The sequence below is a fragment of the Grammomys surdaster genome, unplaced genomic scaffold, assembly GCF_004785775.1.
Source record: "Grammomys surdaster isolate TR1022 unplaced genomic scaffold, NIH_TR_1.0 130, whole genome shotgun sequence".
NCBI lineage: Eukaryota > Metazoa > Chordata > Mammalia > Rodentia > Muridae > Grammomys > Grammomys surdaster.
The window spans coordinates 6,476,276-6,492,535 of record NW_021604588.1 but is presented as its reverse complement, the minus strand read 5'-3'; the positions used below and the strand labels follow the sequence as shown (position 1 = coordinate 6,492,535).

Sequence of the window (16,260 nt, the reverse complement as noted above, 5' to 3'; positions counted from 1 at the left end):
AGCTGAAGGGGTTTGCAGCCCCGTGGGGAGAGCAAATACGAACCAACCAGAGCTCCCAAGGTCTAAACCACCAGCCTGGGAGCACATAGGTAGGGCCCCATGGCCCTGGCTGTATATGTAGGGGGTGGCCTTATTGGGCATAGGTCCTTGGTTCTGTGAAGGCTGGATACCCCAGTGTTGGGGAATTCGAGGGCAGAGAGGCAGGAGTGGGTGGGGGCACATCCTCAGGAGGGGAAATGGGTTCAGGGGGTTTTGGGGGGGTGTGACATCTGAAATGAAAATATCCAATAAATTGTTAAGAAAAACTAGGCAGGCAGTGGTGGTGCACACCACTTAGTTTTCAGAGGCTGGTAGATCTGAGCTCAAGTCCAGGATGGTCTACAGATCTGAGCTTCACAAGGGCCAGGGCAGTACAGTAAAACCCTGCCTTAGCTATTGTGTTCTGGAATTATATGGACCAATTAACTCATAGCTGGCCTTGGTAAGCACGTACTTTTGATCCTAGCTAGCTAGCACTTGGAGGCAAAGGTGGGCTAATCTCTGAATCTTGTATCAGTTGACATGTTCTACATGGAAATCTTAATACCAAGGCAACCGTGTTTCCTTCCAAAAAAGACCAGGCAGCCAAGATGACTAGACCTATTTGTAACAGCCAGATTCTGTATCTGACCTCTATACAAATGGAAAACTTTTTTAAAGGATGGGCTGGCTGTGAAACGATTACCACGCGAAACATGGTTCATCAGATCCTCAGACCCAGGTGTAGGCATTCCATGGCTAATCTGACCAGAGAAATAAGGATAACTGCAGATCTTAAGCTTTGAAAGACTGTCCTCATTGCCAGGTACTGAGACTTACACCTTTCAATTCCATCCCAGTGGCAAAATACCTACAAATTTTGTCTGGAAGCAATGCCCACAACCAGGATCCCTGATCAAGACCACATCTACAAGACTGTTTAACAGCATAGCCTCAACTCATTTCCCTCTGTGGCCATCACACCCAGCATTGTTTCTCAGGTACCCAGATGGTCTACTGCTTAAAAATTAGGGGATTTAGTTTTCAGTAGTCTCGAGAATGAACCCAATAGACCATAGAATGAGCAACATCCTTAAGATTTAGTATTTGTGTATGCTGTTTAGTGTGCCTTCTAATTAAAATACTTTGGAAGTTAGGCATGGTGGCATATAACTGCAAAATGGAAGGCCTAGCTGGGCATGGGGTACAATGCTCCCAGTGTAACAGGACTGCAAAGTTAAACCCAGGCTTTTATCTTATAGGTTTATCTCAAAATTTACACCTGTACCCCTACATGCCCTCTCCAGTCCTTTTAAATAAAGGGCTAGTATACCCACTACTTCAGACTTCATAACTGATTAAGGCATTCAGGCTGTAAAACCCAGCTTTAGTGTTCCTGTTAATTTAAATAAATGTCAAACAGGAACATGGCTTTGTGCTTGTTAAGTCATACCCAGTACCATCATTTAAAGCCAGTGTCTCTGATGTGAACTCCCCACAATATGCTCATCAGCACAACAAAATGCACACTTCACACTTCTCCAGATGTTAGTGTACTTTAATGGCAAAATTCTTAGCACAATGTGTCTGACACATCTTCCTTAGCCTTCATCCAGAGACCTGCAATGCAACAGATAGTTGTCAGAAACATTTCTACAATTTTAACTTAAATGATAACTTAAAAACACAGAACATCAGATCTTTTACTGTCATCAAATAATCAGTGAGAGAGTTCAAGCTGGGGTGAGATCATCATGTATTCTGGAGTAGGTTCATGGTTGAGCATTTTCAGTTCTCACCTCTGAAACATAAAGGTGCACTCACTGCATATGTCCACTTGTCAGTTGTCACAGGAGCCCTAAGAAAGCAAACGCTTACTCATCTGGCTTAGAATAGTTAGAGGTTATCTGTTACTATAGTAACCTCAGAAATAAAATGGAACGGTTTTAAAGGTGATATCACTTTGTATCATTTGGCAGAATCATCACATCACTGGTTACAGGCCACATTACAATGTATAAAAAAAAAACAAGATGACTTACCTTGAAATTCAGAAGGAAGGATCTGTTTGAAAATTAAAAAATTGATTAGTGCAGTCATTTATCTTCTGACATTTTGCACTATTTTTTGGGTCTTCAGTCTCCATGGGTTCATCTCAATTCTCTTGCCAAGAAGCCTGAGACTATATGGTTGCAATCACCATACCATATGAAACTGTTATTTCCCACAATAAAATTGTCCCACTGGGTTAAGTCAGTGGTACAGAACATGAAACCTTAGCATTAGGCTTTGGCCTCAATCACTAGGACTCCATCTTGTGTCCTCTACTACTAGAGAACTCATGAAAACTTGTTTAAAAGGATAATTTATTAAAGCCAGATACATCAGATAGGAGCGAAAGACATGATTGTTCACCAGAGTTAAGTCTGCTGAACTATGTTATCATCACAGTATCGGCTTGTGTGAGAATTGTTGAAAGTACCTTTAATACACTTACCATTGTGTTAAGCTTGCACAAGTGCATTCGGTTAACGGGACCCATGTGTGATGCCTGCAGAGATTACACTCCATTTAGAAAATAGATACATGAAATATAATGACAGATGTTCTTAAATACTGTTTCAGCTTAACAATGATTCTTCAGTCTTATTCAGAGAGATTCCCATCTGTTTAACTTTATTGGTCATCACTAACAGTACCTTATTCATATAGTAGTTACCAAGTTTACAATGCTTGCTTACCTTTATTCAAATCATTTGTACCTGAAAAAAATTTAAGGCACCATTTAGTACTGACGATAGCACATGCATGTTCAAGTTATGCAGGAAATACTGCAAAATGACTCTACTGGATAGAAAAAATCTTGAACTCAAGGTCCCCAATGGCTTCTTACCCAAGCAAGCCATCCAAATGAAAACATGCAACCACAGTAGCTAGAATTAAAAGAAAATACCTCTTACAAATATGCTATAGACATCATTCAACTATTCTTAGTTCCCTGCCACAGGGTTCTTCAGTGTTAAAAATTGTCTACAAGTTACTTTCAGCTCAGACATTTGATCAACATCATTACAAAAACCCTGAGTGTTGTTCAAAATATACTATCTAAACTAAACATCCACAAAGACAATGCATGCTGCAAGTCCCTTTGTACTGACCATCACATGTACCATACTTACTCTTAAACTGTCCAGCCTCAAACTCCACCTAAGAAAAATGGAGACTTTTAATGCACTTGAAAAGATTGAGTTTGGCCCACAAAACATGCCAAGCAAGCCCAACATCAGATAGAGCTAATAATTAAGATCTTCACATTAGTCAGCTTTTGCTTGTCATCATGCAGGCTATGTTCAGAAAGAAGTGACCAGGACAGCATGTGGCTAGAGTACTTTGCAAAAAAAAAATGCAACAATGCCAAGCCATTTGTTTGGCCTGTTTAGCTTCTAAAATTTAGTTTCACTTACCATTTTATTTTCTGGTTTTCCGTTCTAGCACCTACAATAGCAAACAAATAGTTAAAAGGTGCCCGCCCTGTTCTGTTCACTTGATGTTGGAACAGGGTCCCCCAAATCAGGCCTAAGTATCATAATTATGGCACCTAGTCAGACAGCTAGAAACTGCAATGCCCTGTTTTGGCTTCAGATCTCCCACCCATTCTGATCTAATTGCCTTCATGAAACTACATTCAATTGAGGGTGGTCATTTGCCACTGGGTACTACTTGTAAAGGGGTCATGTGCATACAAAAAAATTGCTTACATGCTCTTCGGTTATCCAGCTTCTTCATGAATCCTATTGGAAAAAGCCTTCATGTAAATACTGTTAGGTATGTAAGTAGCCCGTAAACCATTACTCTGTGTGCCTCAGTTATAATTATGGTGGTTTATAGCTATCGTCATCCAAACTGTCAAGAGTAGCAAATATGATGTCATCATTGTGGCACTGCCCTTTCAACTTCTGACTAGGAAAATTTCAGTACTCACTTTAGTCTTCATCCGTCTTCTCCACAGAACTAGAAATAAAAGATGTGAATAAAAGTCAGTCCCCTTCCTCTCTGAATTCACCCTTTGCAGTACCCAGTTAAAGCCTCAGAACGGTGTTTTTTCAGAAATCCCTTCTGTCCACTACTCTCATACCATCATGGGCTTTCTTATGTTCATTATGTTTCTGAGATACCCCACTGACATACCTGCCTGTGAGAGTCCACCAGATGCCCCATCACGTTAGTCCACAGCGCCATTCCTAAGAAAGAGTTAATATTTTTAATCTCACAAAAACTGATCAATCTTAACAAGAGAACTTAGTTCACATAGGCACTGTGAGATGCACATATCCAACAATACACTTAAGTCCTGAGACCAGGTACTACACAAAGGGAATCTTCCCTTTGTTACTAAGGTCTACTTAGTGCCAGTTTCTAGCCTTCAACCGCATGGTGAGCTCTAATTACACACCGACATGGCTCTGCATTCCGCCATGCCATACGGTATACCGAAAAATAGCAAGTAAGTGCAAAAGGCCGCTCTAGGTGACTCAGCATGCTCTGCCATCAGAATTGTTGGTATTCATCAACAAGGTCAGTTGTCCCTACCAACATAGCCTTCATCATAGCAAGAATACGCACGCTGAGTGGTCTTTGTAGGGTTCCCATATTAAAATCCAATACTACTCTATGTCACAAATACCCGCAGTGCCCATTTCCCAAGTTTACAGCTTGTGATTTACACTAAGCACACCTGCTGGCCCGAGAATTCCACCAGCTTCCCGTGCTTCAGCCTACAAGGCCCGAAACGATAACATACTCAAGAACACGCATACCTGACCAATCTCGCCGCCGAGCTCCGAAAGACCGATATGGCGGCTGAGGCGAGTATATAAAGTCTTCCTGACGTCAAGACGCAGGGCAGCCCCCCTACGTCCATTGAAACCCCGCCCCTCACACGCCCTCAGACTCCTCCTCAAGCCCCACCTCCTTCACACCCTCAAATTTTTCCTCTGGCCACGCCCCAGAGAGCCTGGAGGGCGGAGCTGCCGCGGGCACGTTAGGCCCGCCCTCTGCCCCCCTGAGGAGTAAGGGCTGAGGGGAGGGGGCTCCTGCAAGGACAGCGCTGGGGGAGGGGCGGTGTGAGGGTGACTGATTTCCTTCCGGCACGTCGCCCGCTCCGGAGGAGGGGGCGGGGGGTTTCACTTCCGGGACGGTGTTCCGGCCCATTCCGGCCCATTTCCACCCCCGGAGGTAGGTGCTGCTCCTTGACTGGGCTCGGGCCCCGCACCCCCGCCCCATTAGCCCATACCAAACGCTCCTTGGCCGCGTCCGGGTTGCAGCCTGCTCCTGGGCGGCTCAGTCGCCGCTCCACCTCCCCTCCAAGCACTCGGCGACCTTCCACCCCTTTGGCTCGGGGCTGCAGAGCTCGCGGGCCCGCCCCCTTCGCGAGCCCCTCCCTCAGGACCCCGCGTGGCGGGGACACACCCAGACACACCCCCACCCCGGCAGCCACCGCCGCCCTCTACCGAGTCCCGGGGCGCCGCCCCCTTCCCCCTCCCGCACCTCACCTGTGCGCCCGCAACTCCCTTGCCGCGGGGTTCTCCTCCTCTCTAGCTTCCCGGAATCTGTGCCACCTCCTTGCATAGCCAGCTCCCCCTTTCCCATGCTTCCTGACACTAATGGAGGCCCCCCCAGTACCTGACTGGCCAACCCCAAGCGTTCCCGATTCTCCCTTTTACAGCTCTCGCCCCTTCAGTGCCGACGCTAAAGAAAGACTTTACTCCAGGGGCTTCCTCCTCACTGGGGAATTGCTGGAAAGAGCAAACAAAAAGGCGCTGGTGTAGGCTCCAAAATAAACATCTGAATTCGTGATGGCATCGACAGAGGCTCTTAATGGATTAAAAGTTTCAAAACAAACAATAACGCTTTGGAAAAAGGTCAGATTGGTTAAAGTTGCTTCTTGAAAGCCGTGTTTGCGTTTACTCAATAAGTGTGTTGTAAATTCGAGGTGACAATGTGAGCTTGTCAGGACAACTTCCTGGTGTGCTGTGTAGTCTTATAAATTTAGAGATGAATTGGATGCATGGTGAGCCTAAATCCGTACGTCATTGTGTATTCCAACTATCCTCAACTAATTAAGACTATTTGATGCAGTTACAGTCTTTTAGTGTGAAGTTTCAGGCTTTATTTTTGTCAGCTGTGGGGGACCAACTTTCTCAATCAAAGTAGCATCACCACTTTGGAATATCCAAGTTTGAGTTTGTTGGGGAGAAAAAGATTTACTTAGTTTTTGGTAACTTTGGAAACTAGGCCCCAAGTTCTCTGCATGTTAGTTGAATGCTGACAGGGCTTTGGAATGTTTCCTAACCTACAATTCACCTCAGAGCCCCTGTATTCAAAAAGCGGGAGCTCAAACTAGTAAGCTTAAAAGTATGGGCCTGGTCTGGCATAGTGGTCAAACACCTCTAACACCAGCATTCTTTAATCTTAGCAGAGGCAATCAAATCTCTTTGAGTTAGATACCAGATGGTCTACATAGTGAGTTCCAGGAATAGCCTGGGCTACGTAGACCCTGTCTCAAACAAACAAATACCCGGGGTGGGGGTTTAATTCTAGCATTTCTGGAGGCAGAGACAGGTAGATCTCTGAGTTCCAGGCTAGTCTGGTCTACAGAGCAAGTTATAGGGCATCCAGAACTATACAGAGAGCCACTGTCTCAGGGGGAAAGGTGATAATAGTGGCCATTCATGTAGGATGTTAGTCACTTTATAAACACCTTGTGCCGCATGTAAATTATAGTCAACCTGTATGTGTTTGATGCCCCCTCTTAATGTATTCCTATCTTTATGCTATATAGCTTATTAATAAAGTATGGGCATAGCTTGAATTTTTCCCAGTGTAGCAATCACTTTTTTGTGTGTTAATTACATTTTACTGTGAAATCTAAAACACCTGTGCCAGGCTTAGCAGCTTGCGGTAATCCTAGTACTTAGGAGGTAGGATCGGGAGTTTGAGGCCAGCCTTAGAGTAAGACCTTGTAACTAACAACCCACCAGCTGGCAATTCTGTTTCTACATCCAAACATAAAGGAAGATATCTCTTTGTATATGAAGATTTTTTTTTTCTTCCTGAGACAAGATTTCACTCATGTAGCCCATACTCATGATTCTCCTGCCTCGGTGTCCCAAGCGCTAAAATTACATACGTGTACCTGGCACTAGTAGAAAGGTTTTAAAGTTTTAGGGATGTTTGAACTAGAAAGCACAAAGGGAGTCAAACTAGTACTAAGACTGTGGTTTGCTCTTTCAGCAGGGTTGAATGTCTGCCTGTACTTTCAGGCATGACCATGGAGAAAAGTGGGAACATACAATTGGAGATCCCTGACTTCAGCAACTCTGTTCTGAGCCATCTCAACCAGCTACGAATGCAAGGCCGTCTCTGTGATATTGTGGTCAATGTGCAAGGACAAGCTTTTCGGGCTCACAAAGTAGTGCTGGCCGCCAGCTCCCCTTATTTCCGGGATCACATGTCCTTGAATGAAATGAGTTCTGTGTCCATTTCTGTCATCAAGAACCCTACTGTTTTTGAACAACTTCTTTCTTTCTGTTACACAGGGCGGATATGCCTGCAACTAGCAGACATCATCAGCTACCTAACAGCTGCTAGTTTTCTGCAGATGCAGCATATTATAGACAAATGTACACAGATCTTAGAGGGCATTCACTTCAAAATTAATGTGGCTGAGGTTGAAGCAGAATTAAGTCAAACAAGGACAAAGCATCAAGAGAGACCTCCAGAGTCTCACAGGGCTACACCAAATCTAAACCGCTCACTTAGTCCACGGCATAATGCCTCAAAGGGAAACTGGAGAGGACAGGTCAGTGCTGTGCTGGATATCAGAGAGCTCAGTCCCCCTGAGGAGTCCACCAGTCCTCAGATAATTGAACAGAGTTCTGATGCAGAGGGCAGGGAACCCATTCTTCGAATCAACAGAGCAGGACAGTGGTATGTGGAAACAGGAATAGCAGACCAGGGACCCCGGAGTGGAGACGAAGTTAGGGTTCTTGGAGCAGTGCACATCAAAACCGAAAACCTGGAAGAGTGGCTTGGGCCAGAGAATCAGCCTTCTGGAGAAGATGGAAGTAGTGCCGAGGAAGTCACAGCCATGGTGATTGACACCACAGGCCACGGTTCCATAGGACAGGAAAGTTACACTTTAGGGTCTTCAGGAGCCAAGGTCGCTCGGCCAACCAGCAGTGAGGTTGACAGGTAAGTTTTTTGTCTTTTTTTAATTATTATTAATCATTCCATTTGTTTACATCTAAAATGATATCCCACTTCCTGGTTAACCCCTCTACCAACCCCCCCATCCCATGATATCCCACTTCCTGGTTACCCCTCCTCCAACCCCTCCCATCCCACATCTTTGTTTCCCTATTTAAAGCTATTGTACAGACATCATTAAATGAGCCCTGTGTGTTACAGAGGGCATCTTTCTTACCTGATAATCTTATTCAACTTCCTTTTGGAGATTGGAAGTATGTCAATAGACTTGCATTATTTTCAATGCAGGAGGCTCCTGGATCTGAAATATTGACGATGTTATGAGAACTATGGTAAAATTAGCCACTTCAGTGAATCAGAATAGCGTCGCCAGCCACTCTAGGATCAGTAATTGCCAGGGCTCTCTGCATTCTAGGCAGGGAGCTGACTGTCAGGGGTCTGGTAACATTGCTGTTTCTCACACAGGTAGGTCATCTTACAGAGTTTGACTTTCTTTACTGCACTGTGTATTTCCCTTTGCCATTACCTACCAAAGTAGAGAAAGTTTAGTACCATCAATAATTGTTCTTTTTCAAATTAGAGTAATTTTCTAGAGAAAAGCTTTTTGAATGTTTTTCAAGTGTCACCTAGTGATGTTTCCTTTGAAGCTGCTACTACCCCAGGCCTGAGAGTGTCCTCACCAGTACTGCAATGACCTATGGCCTTCACTGTTTCTTCCTAATATACTGAGTCTGGTAGAAGAGTTCCTTTTGATGGAAATAGCACTGGCTTTCATCTAGTCAACTGAAAGAAAAAAATGTTACTAGTTTAGATTGGTAATATTTTATATTCTTTCTTATTAATTTATTGAAAGAAGATTTCTGTAGCTCAGGCTGTTCTGGAACTCAAGGCAGTCCTCCTGCCTTGACCTCCTGAATGCTGGGATTACTGGCATAAGTCACGATATTTGTACTTTTTTGTTGTTTTGTTTTTGAGGGGGTTGTTTTTGTTATTCAAGACAAGGTTTCTTTGTGTGGCGGCGGCCTGTCCTAGAACAAGCTGGCCTGAAACTCAACTCACAGAGATCTAATTGCCTCTGCCTCCTGAGTGCTAGGACTAAATGGGGGGCTACCACTGCCCAACTCATGTTCTTTTTTTTTTTTGGAGACAGGTAATTCAAGATGGCCTATAGCTTACTCTGTAGCCTAGACTAACCTCAAACTCAAGCATTCTTCCTGCCTCAAGCTACCAAGCACTAAGACTGTAGGCTAGCTTGTTCTTTTCCATGTTTAAAATAAATCAGAAATGGGTAAAAGCACTAAAGTCAAGCCTGACTGACTGGGTTCACCTACTGGCACACTCATGGTAGAAGGAGAGAATGAACTCTAGTAAATTATCATGTGACCTCTACACACGTTTCTCATAAATAAATAAGTGAAATTGATCTTGGGAGTAATTAAAACCAACTAACTTGTTCTTTAGTTTACAGCTGATAATGTAGACATTTATGATTTTTTAGCCACTTAAGTGGTCTTCGTTTGAATATTTTCCATCATGTGACCTTGATAAACTAAATATTCTTTAGCACAGAATATATTTAACCCCAGTGTTGATAGCTGTTGTCTTCCTGCATTAGAACTATATTAGAATGTATATCTTAAAGACAAGAAAAGCTTTAATCTATATGAACTATAAACAAGTTACCATAAGAGAAAGAACAGCCCCAGCAGTCACACAAAAGAGCCAGAATTTCCAGGCATCATGGAACATGCTTTGAATCTTAGCACTTGGGAGGTTGAACCAGAAGGATTGCTATAATTTGAGGAACATGTAGCCTTGGAGTGTAGCCTGTGTAGTGAGTGCCAGGCCACCTAAGGATTCCTAGCAAGACCGCGTAGCTCATAAAAGGAAAACAGAACTACAGACTTTTCAGTACTTACTAGAGTAGAAAGCTTCATCTTCAATTTGGTCTACTTGCTTTGCCACTTTGAAAATATTTCTGTTTGATTTAGTTCCATTCCTCAGTGATAAGATAGAGTAGAAACAGCATTCAAGTTCTTTGACACTACTCTGTATTGGTCCCCTCTATGCTCCTTTTCCAACAGATTTAGTCCCTCCGGCAGTGTTGTTTCCATGACAGAAAGACACAGAGCCAGAAGTGAGTCTCCTGGGAGAATGGATGAGCCTAAGCAACTTAGCTCCCAGGTATGTAGCCTTGAACTTAGGGTTGCTGTGTGGTTGAAGATCTTATCACTGAATAAATGAATAAGAAAGATGGAGGAGAAACAACAGTGGCCCTGTTAAATACTGGATTTAATATATGTTAAATTTTTCTTAATCTTGATTGGGAGCATGGCTAGAATTAGAGTTTGAGATGTAGAAAAAAAAAACTAACAGTGTGAGGGTGGAACAATGGCTCAGCGGTTAGAGCACTTACTGCTCTTTCTGAAAACCCTTGTTTGGTTCCCAGTGCACAACCATCTGTAACTCCAGTTCCAGGGGATCCAGTGTCCTCTCCTGACTTCTGCAGACACTAGGCACACACATGTTCCATATATGTACATGTAGGCAAAGCACTGCTACACATTAAATTAAGGCTTTTTGTTTTTTTAATGTGGAACTTTTTCCTGATTATAGAGCTATATCTGTAAACCTGAGAGTAAAATTAACTCCTGAATATTATTCCTTGGGTCATTTAGAACCTGGATTAAAAATAATTTCATTTGGGGTACGTAGGGAATGTGTGCGTGTGTGTGTGTGTGTGTGTGTGTGTGTGTGTGTGTGTAGTTGTTAGATTGTATAATATCTAAACAAATACAAAAAACAAAAAACAAGCAAATTGCTTACACATTTCTGTGTATGTCTGTATGTTTGGGGTTTTAAATATATATATAATTTATTGCTTTTTTTTTTTATGTGCATTGGTGTTTTGCCTGTGTGTATGTCTGTATGAGGGTAGCAGATCCCCTGAAACTGGAGTTAACAGTCATAAACTGCTGTATAAGACCTGGAAATTAAATCCTGGTTCTCTGGAGGAGCAGCCAGTGCTCTTAACCTGAGCCATCTCTGCAGTTCTGTATTTTTTCCTTATTTGCTTCCTTTTTTTTGTTTGTTTGTTTGTTTATTTGCTTCCTAAGTCATACTGCATCATACTACAAAGTTCTAAAGGCTAGATGTGGTGATGCAAATCTGTAATCCCAGCACATGGGAAATAGAAGCAGGATTACTGCAAATTTGAAACCAGCCAGAGCTACTTAGTGAATTCAAGGCCAGCCACGGCTATAGAGGAAAACCCCATCTTTAAAAACAAAAACTCACAAGAACATATCTCCCAACTCTCCTTAGCTAGTGTAAGTGGTTGGTTGACTTTTTTTTTTTGTCTTTTACAGATCTTAATCATTGAATATTGATTTTTCAAAGCTGAAACCATATAGAACACAATAAATTAGACACTTTAGTCCTTAAAAAGGAAATACAAGTAGTTAAGATTGTATAGCTTGCCAGGCATAATAATGTGTGACTTTAATGCCTGCACTGGGGAACAGAGGCAGGTGGATGGGTCTCTGTCATTTCAAAGCCAGCCTTATCTATTTAGCAAATTCCCAGCCAGTGAAGGCTAGCTACAAGGTAAGATTCTGTCTTTTTTTTTTTTTTTAAAGAATAGCTAATTTTTTTTAACCTCTATTATAATATCTTGTTATCCAAACCAGTGGACATTTGTTATGTGTAGTGATATACTAAAGCAGTAAGGCATTGTTACAAACTAAATTTTTGTTTTGGGGTTTTTGTTGTTTTGAGGCAGGGTCTCCATAGCCCAGACTGACTTCAAACATGCTCCTTCTGACTTTACCTCCCTAGAGCTGGGATTACAGACGTGTTCCAGTCAAGGTGTTTCCGTAGTATAGTGGTCATCACGCTCGCCTAACACAGACGTGTTCCAGTACACCTTGCTGTTTTGTTGGGGTTTTTTTGTTTGCTTGTTTTGATTTGATTTGATTTTTATTGCATGGTAGAGAAAATGTTAAGAGCTAAGAGGGAAAGTAATTGGAATGCCTTTTCTCCCCATCTCTCAAATCTGGTATAACACACAAAGGTAACTAGTTATGCAAATAGATGCAGTAATTAGGACCGATCTTAACAGCCTTATAGATTACTTACTGACTGAGCTGTCTCCCCGGCTGTGGATTTCTTTTCCTTCTAACTAAGCAGATTTTAAATGCAGTTTCCATCTTCCTTCCCTTTTCTTCATTTTCCATAGAAAAGGAAAGAAGGGAGGAAGGGAAGGATTCAGTTTTAATTATCGGTGTATCTGTGTATCTGTGTGTACACATGAGTACAAGTGCCTGCAGTGGTTAGAATGAGAATGGCCCCCATAGGTCTATTTGAATGCATGGTCCCTAGTTGTGGAAAGATTTTAGGAGGTATGGGCTTGTTGGAAGAAGTATGTTACTGAGAGTGGCGTTTGAAGTTTCAAAACCCAAACCAAGCTATCTGGCTCTCTGCTTCCTGCCTAAGGATCAAATCAGATGTAAATTCTCAGCTACTACTCCAGCACCATGTCTGCCTGCCTGCCTGTCTGCCTCTACATTCCCCACCATGATGATCCTGAAGTAGCCCTCTGAGTTGTAAGCAAGCTCCCAATTCAGTGCTTTATTGTATACAGTACCTTGGCCGTAGTGACTTATCACAACAATAACAAACCTAAGACCTCTTCAGGAATTCCAGGAGGTTATGGGTACTGTGAATAGAACTCAGATCCTCTAGAAGAGCAACAGATGCTTTTAACTACTGAGCCATACCTCTAGCTCCATCCTCCCCCATGGGAGATGGGAGAGTATGTTATCCAGGCTGTTCTTAAACTCTTCAGGTTAAAGATCTGCCTGCTTTACTCGCCCACTTGTACCACTCTGCCAGGATTTAAATTTGTTTGTTTGTTTTATTGTTTTTGTTTTATTGTTTTTGTTTTTGCTTCAAGGCTCTTAAATGCTGGAATTACAAGAATATAACATTATGCCTGGCTTAAATGTAGTTTTTAGTTGTAATTAGGATAGAGATTGTATTGGAAATTCTATTTACCTCATTAAAGCAAAAGATAAAGTCTATAAAGAAATACAATATAAGTAATACTGTCTAAGGATGGTGAGGTGGGTCATCGGGTAAAGGCAGCTACTGCTAAGCCTGACAACCTAGGACCACATGTCTAGAAGACAAAACTGGTTTCTGTAAGTTGTCTTCTGACTTCCATACACACCACACACATTCTCTCTCTTTCTCTCTTCTCTCTCACTTTTGTATATGTGTGTGCACACACACCCAAGATGTCTGCCTAATGTGAGTGTTTAGAACTGCACTCAGATCCCATGGAAAAACAGCAAATGCTGTTAACCACTAAGCTATCTCTGAAGCCCTAATAAATGTTTAAAAAAAAAAAAAAACCCTAACAAATAAACAAAAAACTTAGAAAATACCGTCTGGAAAGGATAAGAAGGACTAAGTATGTCTACATATTTTAATGTGTAAGAAATTTTATTATGGTAAGTCCATTTACCAGTTATTTTCCTGTGCAACAAAAGACCAAAGCAAGGCAAAATTTTATATATTTTATTGTCGTTATTTGTTTTTGTGTATGTGTGTGCATGTGCACACCACAATGCAGGTGGCTGTCAGAGGACAACTTGGAGGAGTTGGTTCTCTTCCATCTTGTGGGTCACTAGGAATCAGCTCAGGCTGTCAGGCTTGGAGGCAGGAGGACCTCAGTGACTGACTTACATTAGGATGAGCCAAAAAAGAGGAGAGAGAAATCTGACGGATTGAAAATGCTGAAGCTGGAGCTCAGTGGGAGAGCCCCTGTCTTGAAGACTTGAAACCTAGGCTCGGTGTCTTCAAAAAAAAGAATGTATAAGGCCCTGGACTCAATCTACAGGCCTTTACAAAAAAAATTGACTTTCTAACTGTAAAGGGTGAATCTGGAACAGACTGCCAAAATTACTTCTTAAAATCATTTTTTTTTCCTACCACTGGAAAGTTAAAAATACTTGGCCTAATTTTCCAAATAAGTTACAGTCTCTCCAGCTCAGTTTTCCCACTACTCATGAGCATTCAGTGTCTGTTTTGACTTGTAGACTTCTCAGTGCATGCTATAACTCCATCAGATTCTTTCTGTTTTGAGTCTGAGATTCCTCATTCTTCTGAGTACACTTAAAGCCCCAATCCCAAGTTTTCTGTACCCTAATTTGTCCAGTGTTCTTTGATCTTTCTTTTTTCTTCTAAACATGATTATAGCATTTTACACCCTGTGTATTATTTTTCCTCTTTTGCGGGAGGGGAGAAATGGAAGGCAAGCACTGTACACTGAAGAAAATCCCCAGCATCTTAACTTTTCCTGATTTCTACTAACTCACATCAATTATTCCTTTCCTGTTTGTTTGATTTTTGTGGTTCTTACTAAATTGAAGTCTCCTTGAGAACTGACTGTTTTTAACCATATATATATGTGTGTGTGTGTGTGTGTGTGTGTGTGTGTATACATATATATATGTATATACATTTATATATATATAAACTAAATGAGAGATTATTTAGTAGCTCTTGAAATCTCCAGTTTAAGGCGAAAGCTATAATTCTCAGCTTTGAAGATCTTTTAAGTAACATTAGTGATTTTTTTTTTATTTCTTTTCAGTTCTTTTAGTGTCCGGTAGCAATTTAAGATTGAAGTGATGGGGAACTTCGAAGTCTATATGAAGTACATGGGACACTTGTTTTCTAAGTGTAGAAATTTTCAGGTAGTTTACCCCTGTAATCCCAGCACTGGGAAACTGAGACAGAAGGATCACTTCAAGTTTGAAGCCAGCCTGAGCTATAAACAAGTCTAAGTGTAGGCTGTCATATATCAAACTGACAAAAAGTAAGAGAAATCATTTTGGTGGTGTTTGCTTTGCTTTTGGTTTTGATCATTTTTTGAGAGGCAGCCTTGGCTGTCCTGGAATTCCCTCTATAGACCAGACTGGCCTTGAACTCAGAAATCTGCCTGCCTCTGCCTCGCAAGAGCTGGTGAAATAATTAATTCTTTTTTTTTTCTTTTTTTTTTTTTTTTTGGTTTTTCGAGACAGGGTTTCTCTGTGTAGCACTGGCTGTCCTGGAACTCACTCTGTAGACCAGGCTGGCCTCGAACTCAGAAATCCACCTGCCTCTGCCTCCCAAGTGCTGGGATTAAAGGCGTGCGCCACCACTGCCCAACGAAATAATTAATTCTTAAAATGTTTTTTGAAGCAAGTACTGATTGAGTTATTTGGCAATGCATAGCTATTTGGCAATGCAAAATATCCTTGTATGTATATATTATAGGAAATTGCCAAGTGGGATAGGGAAAACCCAGAGGCACCCATTTTATGGCCTTCTTTCGTTTATTTTTTAAAATACCATTTTAAAAAGTTACATTTGTGTGTGTGCATGTGTGTGTTTATGTTTATGTATCACTCACATGTGTCTATGTATGTAGCATAGCCGTAGTGTGTATGGAAGTCAAAGGACAACTTGTAGGAATCAGTTCTCTATATTCACCACCTGGGTCTCAGGGATTGAAGTCAAGTTGTCAGACTTTACTTTTTGGGGGACAGCAGTATGTGGTGGTGCCGTTGTTTTGAGAACAAGGTCTCTCTATGTAGCCCTGACTGTCCTAGAATCCCCAAGTGCTAGGATTTAAAGACCATAGTTGACTTATCAAGTGTTTACACATTGAACCACCACACCAGCCCTCTTTTGTTTTCAAAGTTCAAATCAAAAAAACTACAAAAGTTACAGTGCTTCCTTTGTTTCCTCTTCAGTTGCAGTGTTACCTCAGTCAGTTTAAATGAGATTAATCACAGTGCTTGGTTCTTATAATCATAGTTCAGTGGTTATTAAAATGCATCATTTTCTGTGTGTACACAGACATGGTGTGGTATGACTTTACTCAAAGTTTTGAAGTGGTTTTTTTTTTTTTTTTTTTTTTTTTTT

The 16,260-nt window shown here is 41.7% G+C and overlaps 1 protein-coding gene, 1 long non-coding RNA gene and 9 other non-coding genes across 13 annotated transcripts in view; 1 reads left to right on the top strand and 10 right to left on the bottom strand.

Annotated features, from left to right (window-relative positions):
* Positions 1-1,558: 1,558 nt before the first annotated feature.
* LOC114614566 lies at positions 1,559-4,929 on the bottom strand. Of its 3 annotated transcripts, none has more exons than XR_003710349.1 (12): positions 4,836-4,929; positions 4,207-4,259; positions 4,001-4,029; positions 3,777-3,809; positions 3,483-3,513; positions 3,198-3,225; positions 2,912-2,951; positions 2,760-2,780; positions 2,516-2,569; positions 2,061-2,082; positions 1,818-1,876; positions 1,559-1,638 (listed from the first exon to the last, which is right to left on the bottom strand). It is a non-coding gene; the product is annotated as an uncharacterized LOC114614566 (long non-coding RNA). The 3 variants fall into 3 exon arrangements; XR_003710350.1 differs by having other exon boundaries at positions 4,754-4,854; XR_003710351.1 differs by lacking the exon at positions 2,912-2,951.
* On the bottom strand, positions 1,706-1,782 carry LOC114615834. Its single transcript, XR_003710526.1, has one exon. It is a non-coding gene; the product is annotated as a small nucleolar RNA SNORD81 (small nucleolar RNA).
* LOC114615858 lies at positions 1,939-2,016 on the bottom strand. The gene has a single exon (XR_003710535.1). It is a non-coding gene; the product is annotated as a small nucleolar RNA SNORD47 (small nucleolar RNA).
* LOC114615889 lies at positions 2,395-2,475 on the bottom strand. Its single transcript, XR_003710544.1, has one exon. It is a non-coding gene; the product is annotated as a small nucleolar RNA snR60/Z15/Z230/Z193/J17 (small nucleolar RNA).
* On the bottom strand, positions 2,633-2,716 carry LOC114615841. The gene has a single exon (XR_003710527.1). It is a non-coding gene; the product is annotated as a small nucleolar RNA SNORD79 (small nucleolar RNA).
* LOC114615999 lies at positions 3,028-3,093 on the bottom strand. Its single transcript, XR_003710571.1, has one exon. It is a non-coding gene; the product is annotated as a small nucleolar RNA SNORD78 (small nucleolar RNA).
* LOC114615881 lies at positions 3,299-3,362 on the bottom strand. Its single transcript, XR_003710542.1, has one exon. It is a non-coding gene; the product is annotated as a small nucleolar RNA SNORD44 (small nucleolar RNA).
* Positions 3,877-3,959, bottom strand: LOC114615826. Its single transcript, XR_003710525.1, has one exon. It is a non-coding gene; the product is annotated as a small nucleolar RNA SNORD24 (small nucleolar RNA).
* Positions 4,102-4,164, bottom strand: LOC114616008. The gene has a single exon (XR_003710573.1). It is a non-coding gene; the product is annotated as a small nucleolar RNA SNORD75 (small nucleolar RNA).
* LOC114615864 lies at positions 4,558-4,637 on the bottom strand. Its single transcript, XR_003710538.1, has one exon. It is a non-coding gene; the product is annotated as a small nucleolar RNA SNORD74 (small nucleolar RNA).
* Positions 4,930-5,181: 252 nt separating the features above from the next.
* Positions 5,182-16,260, top strand: part of Zbtb37 (zinc finger and BTB domain containing 37) — a 16,850-nt gene continuing 5,771 nt past the window's right edge. Inside the window, exons 1-4 of the mRNA XM_028760191.1 lie at positions 5,182-5,253; positions 5,744-5,939; positions 7,315-8,271; positions 10,371-10,470. Coding sequence (XP_028616024.1) covers positions 7,343-8,271; positions 10,371-10,470 — 1,029 coding nt within the window. The 5' untranslated portion in view covers positions 5,182-5,253; positions 5,744-5,939; positions 7,315-7,342. The remainder of the gene's footprint in view (positions 5,254-5,743; positions 5,940-7,314; positions 8,272-10,370; positions 10,471-16,260) is intronic.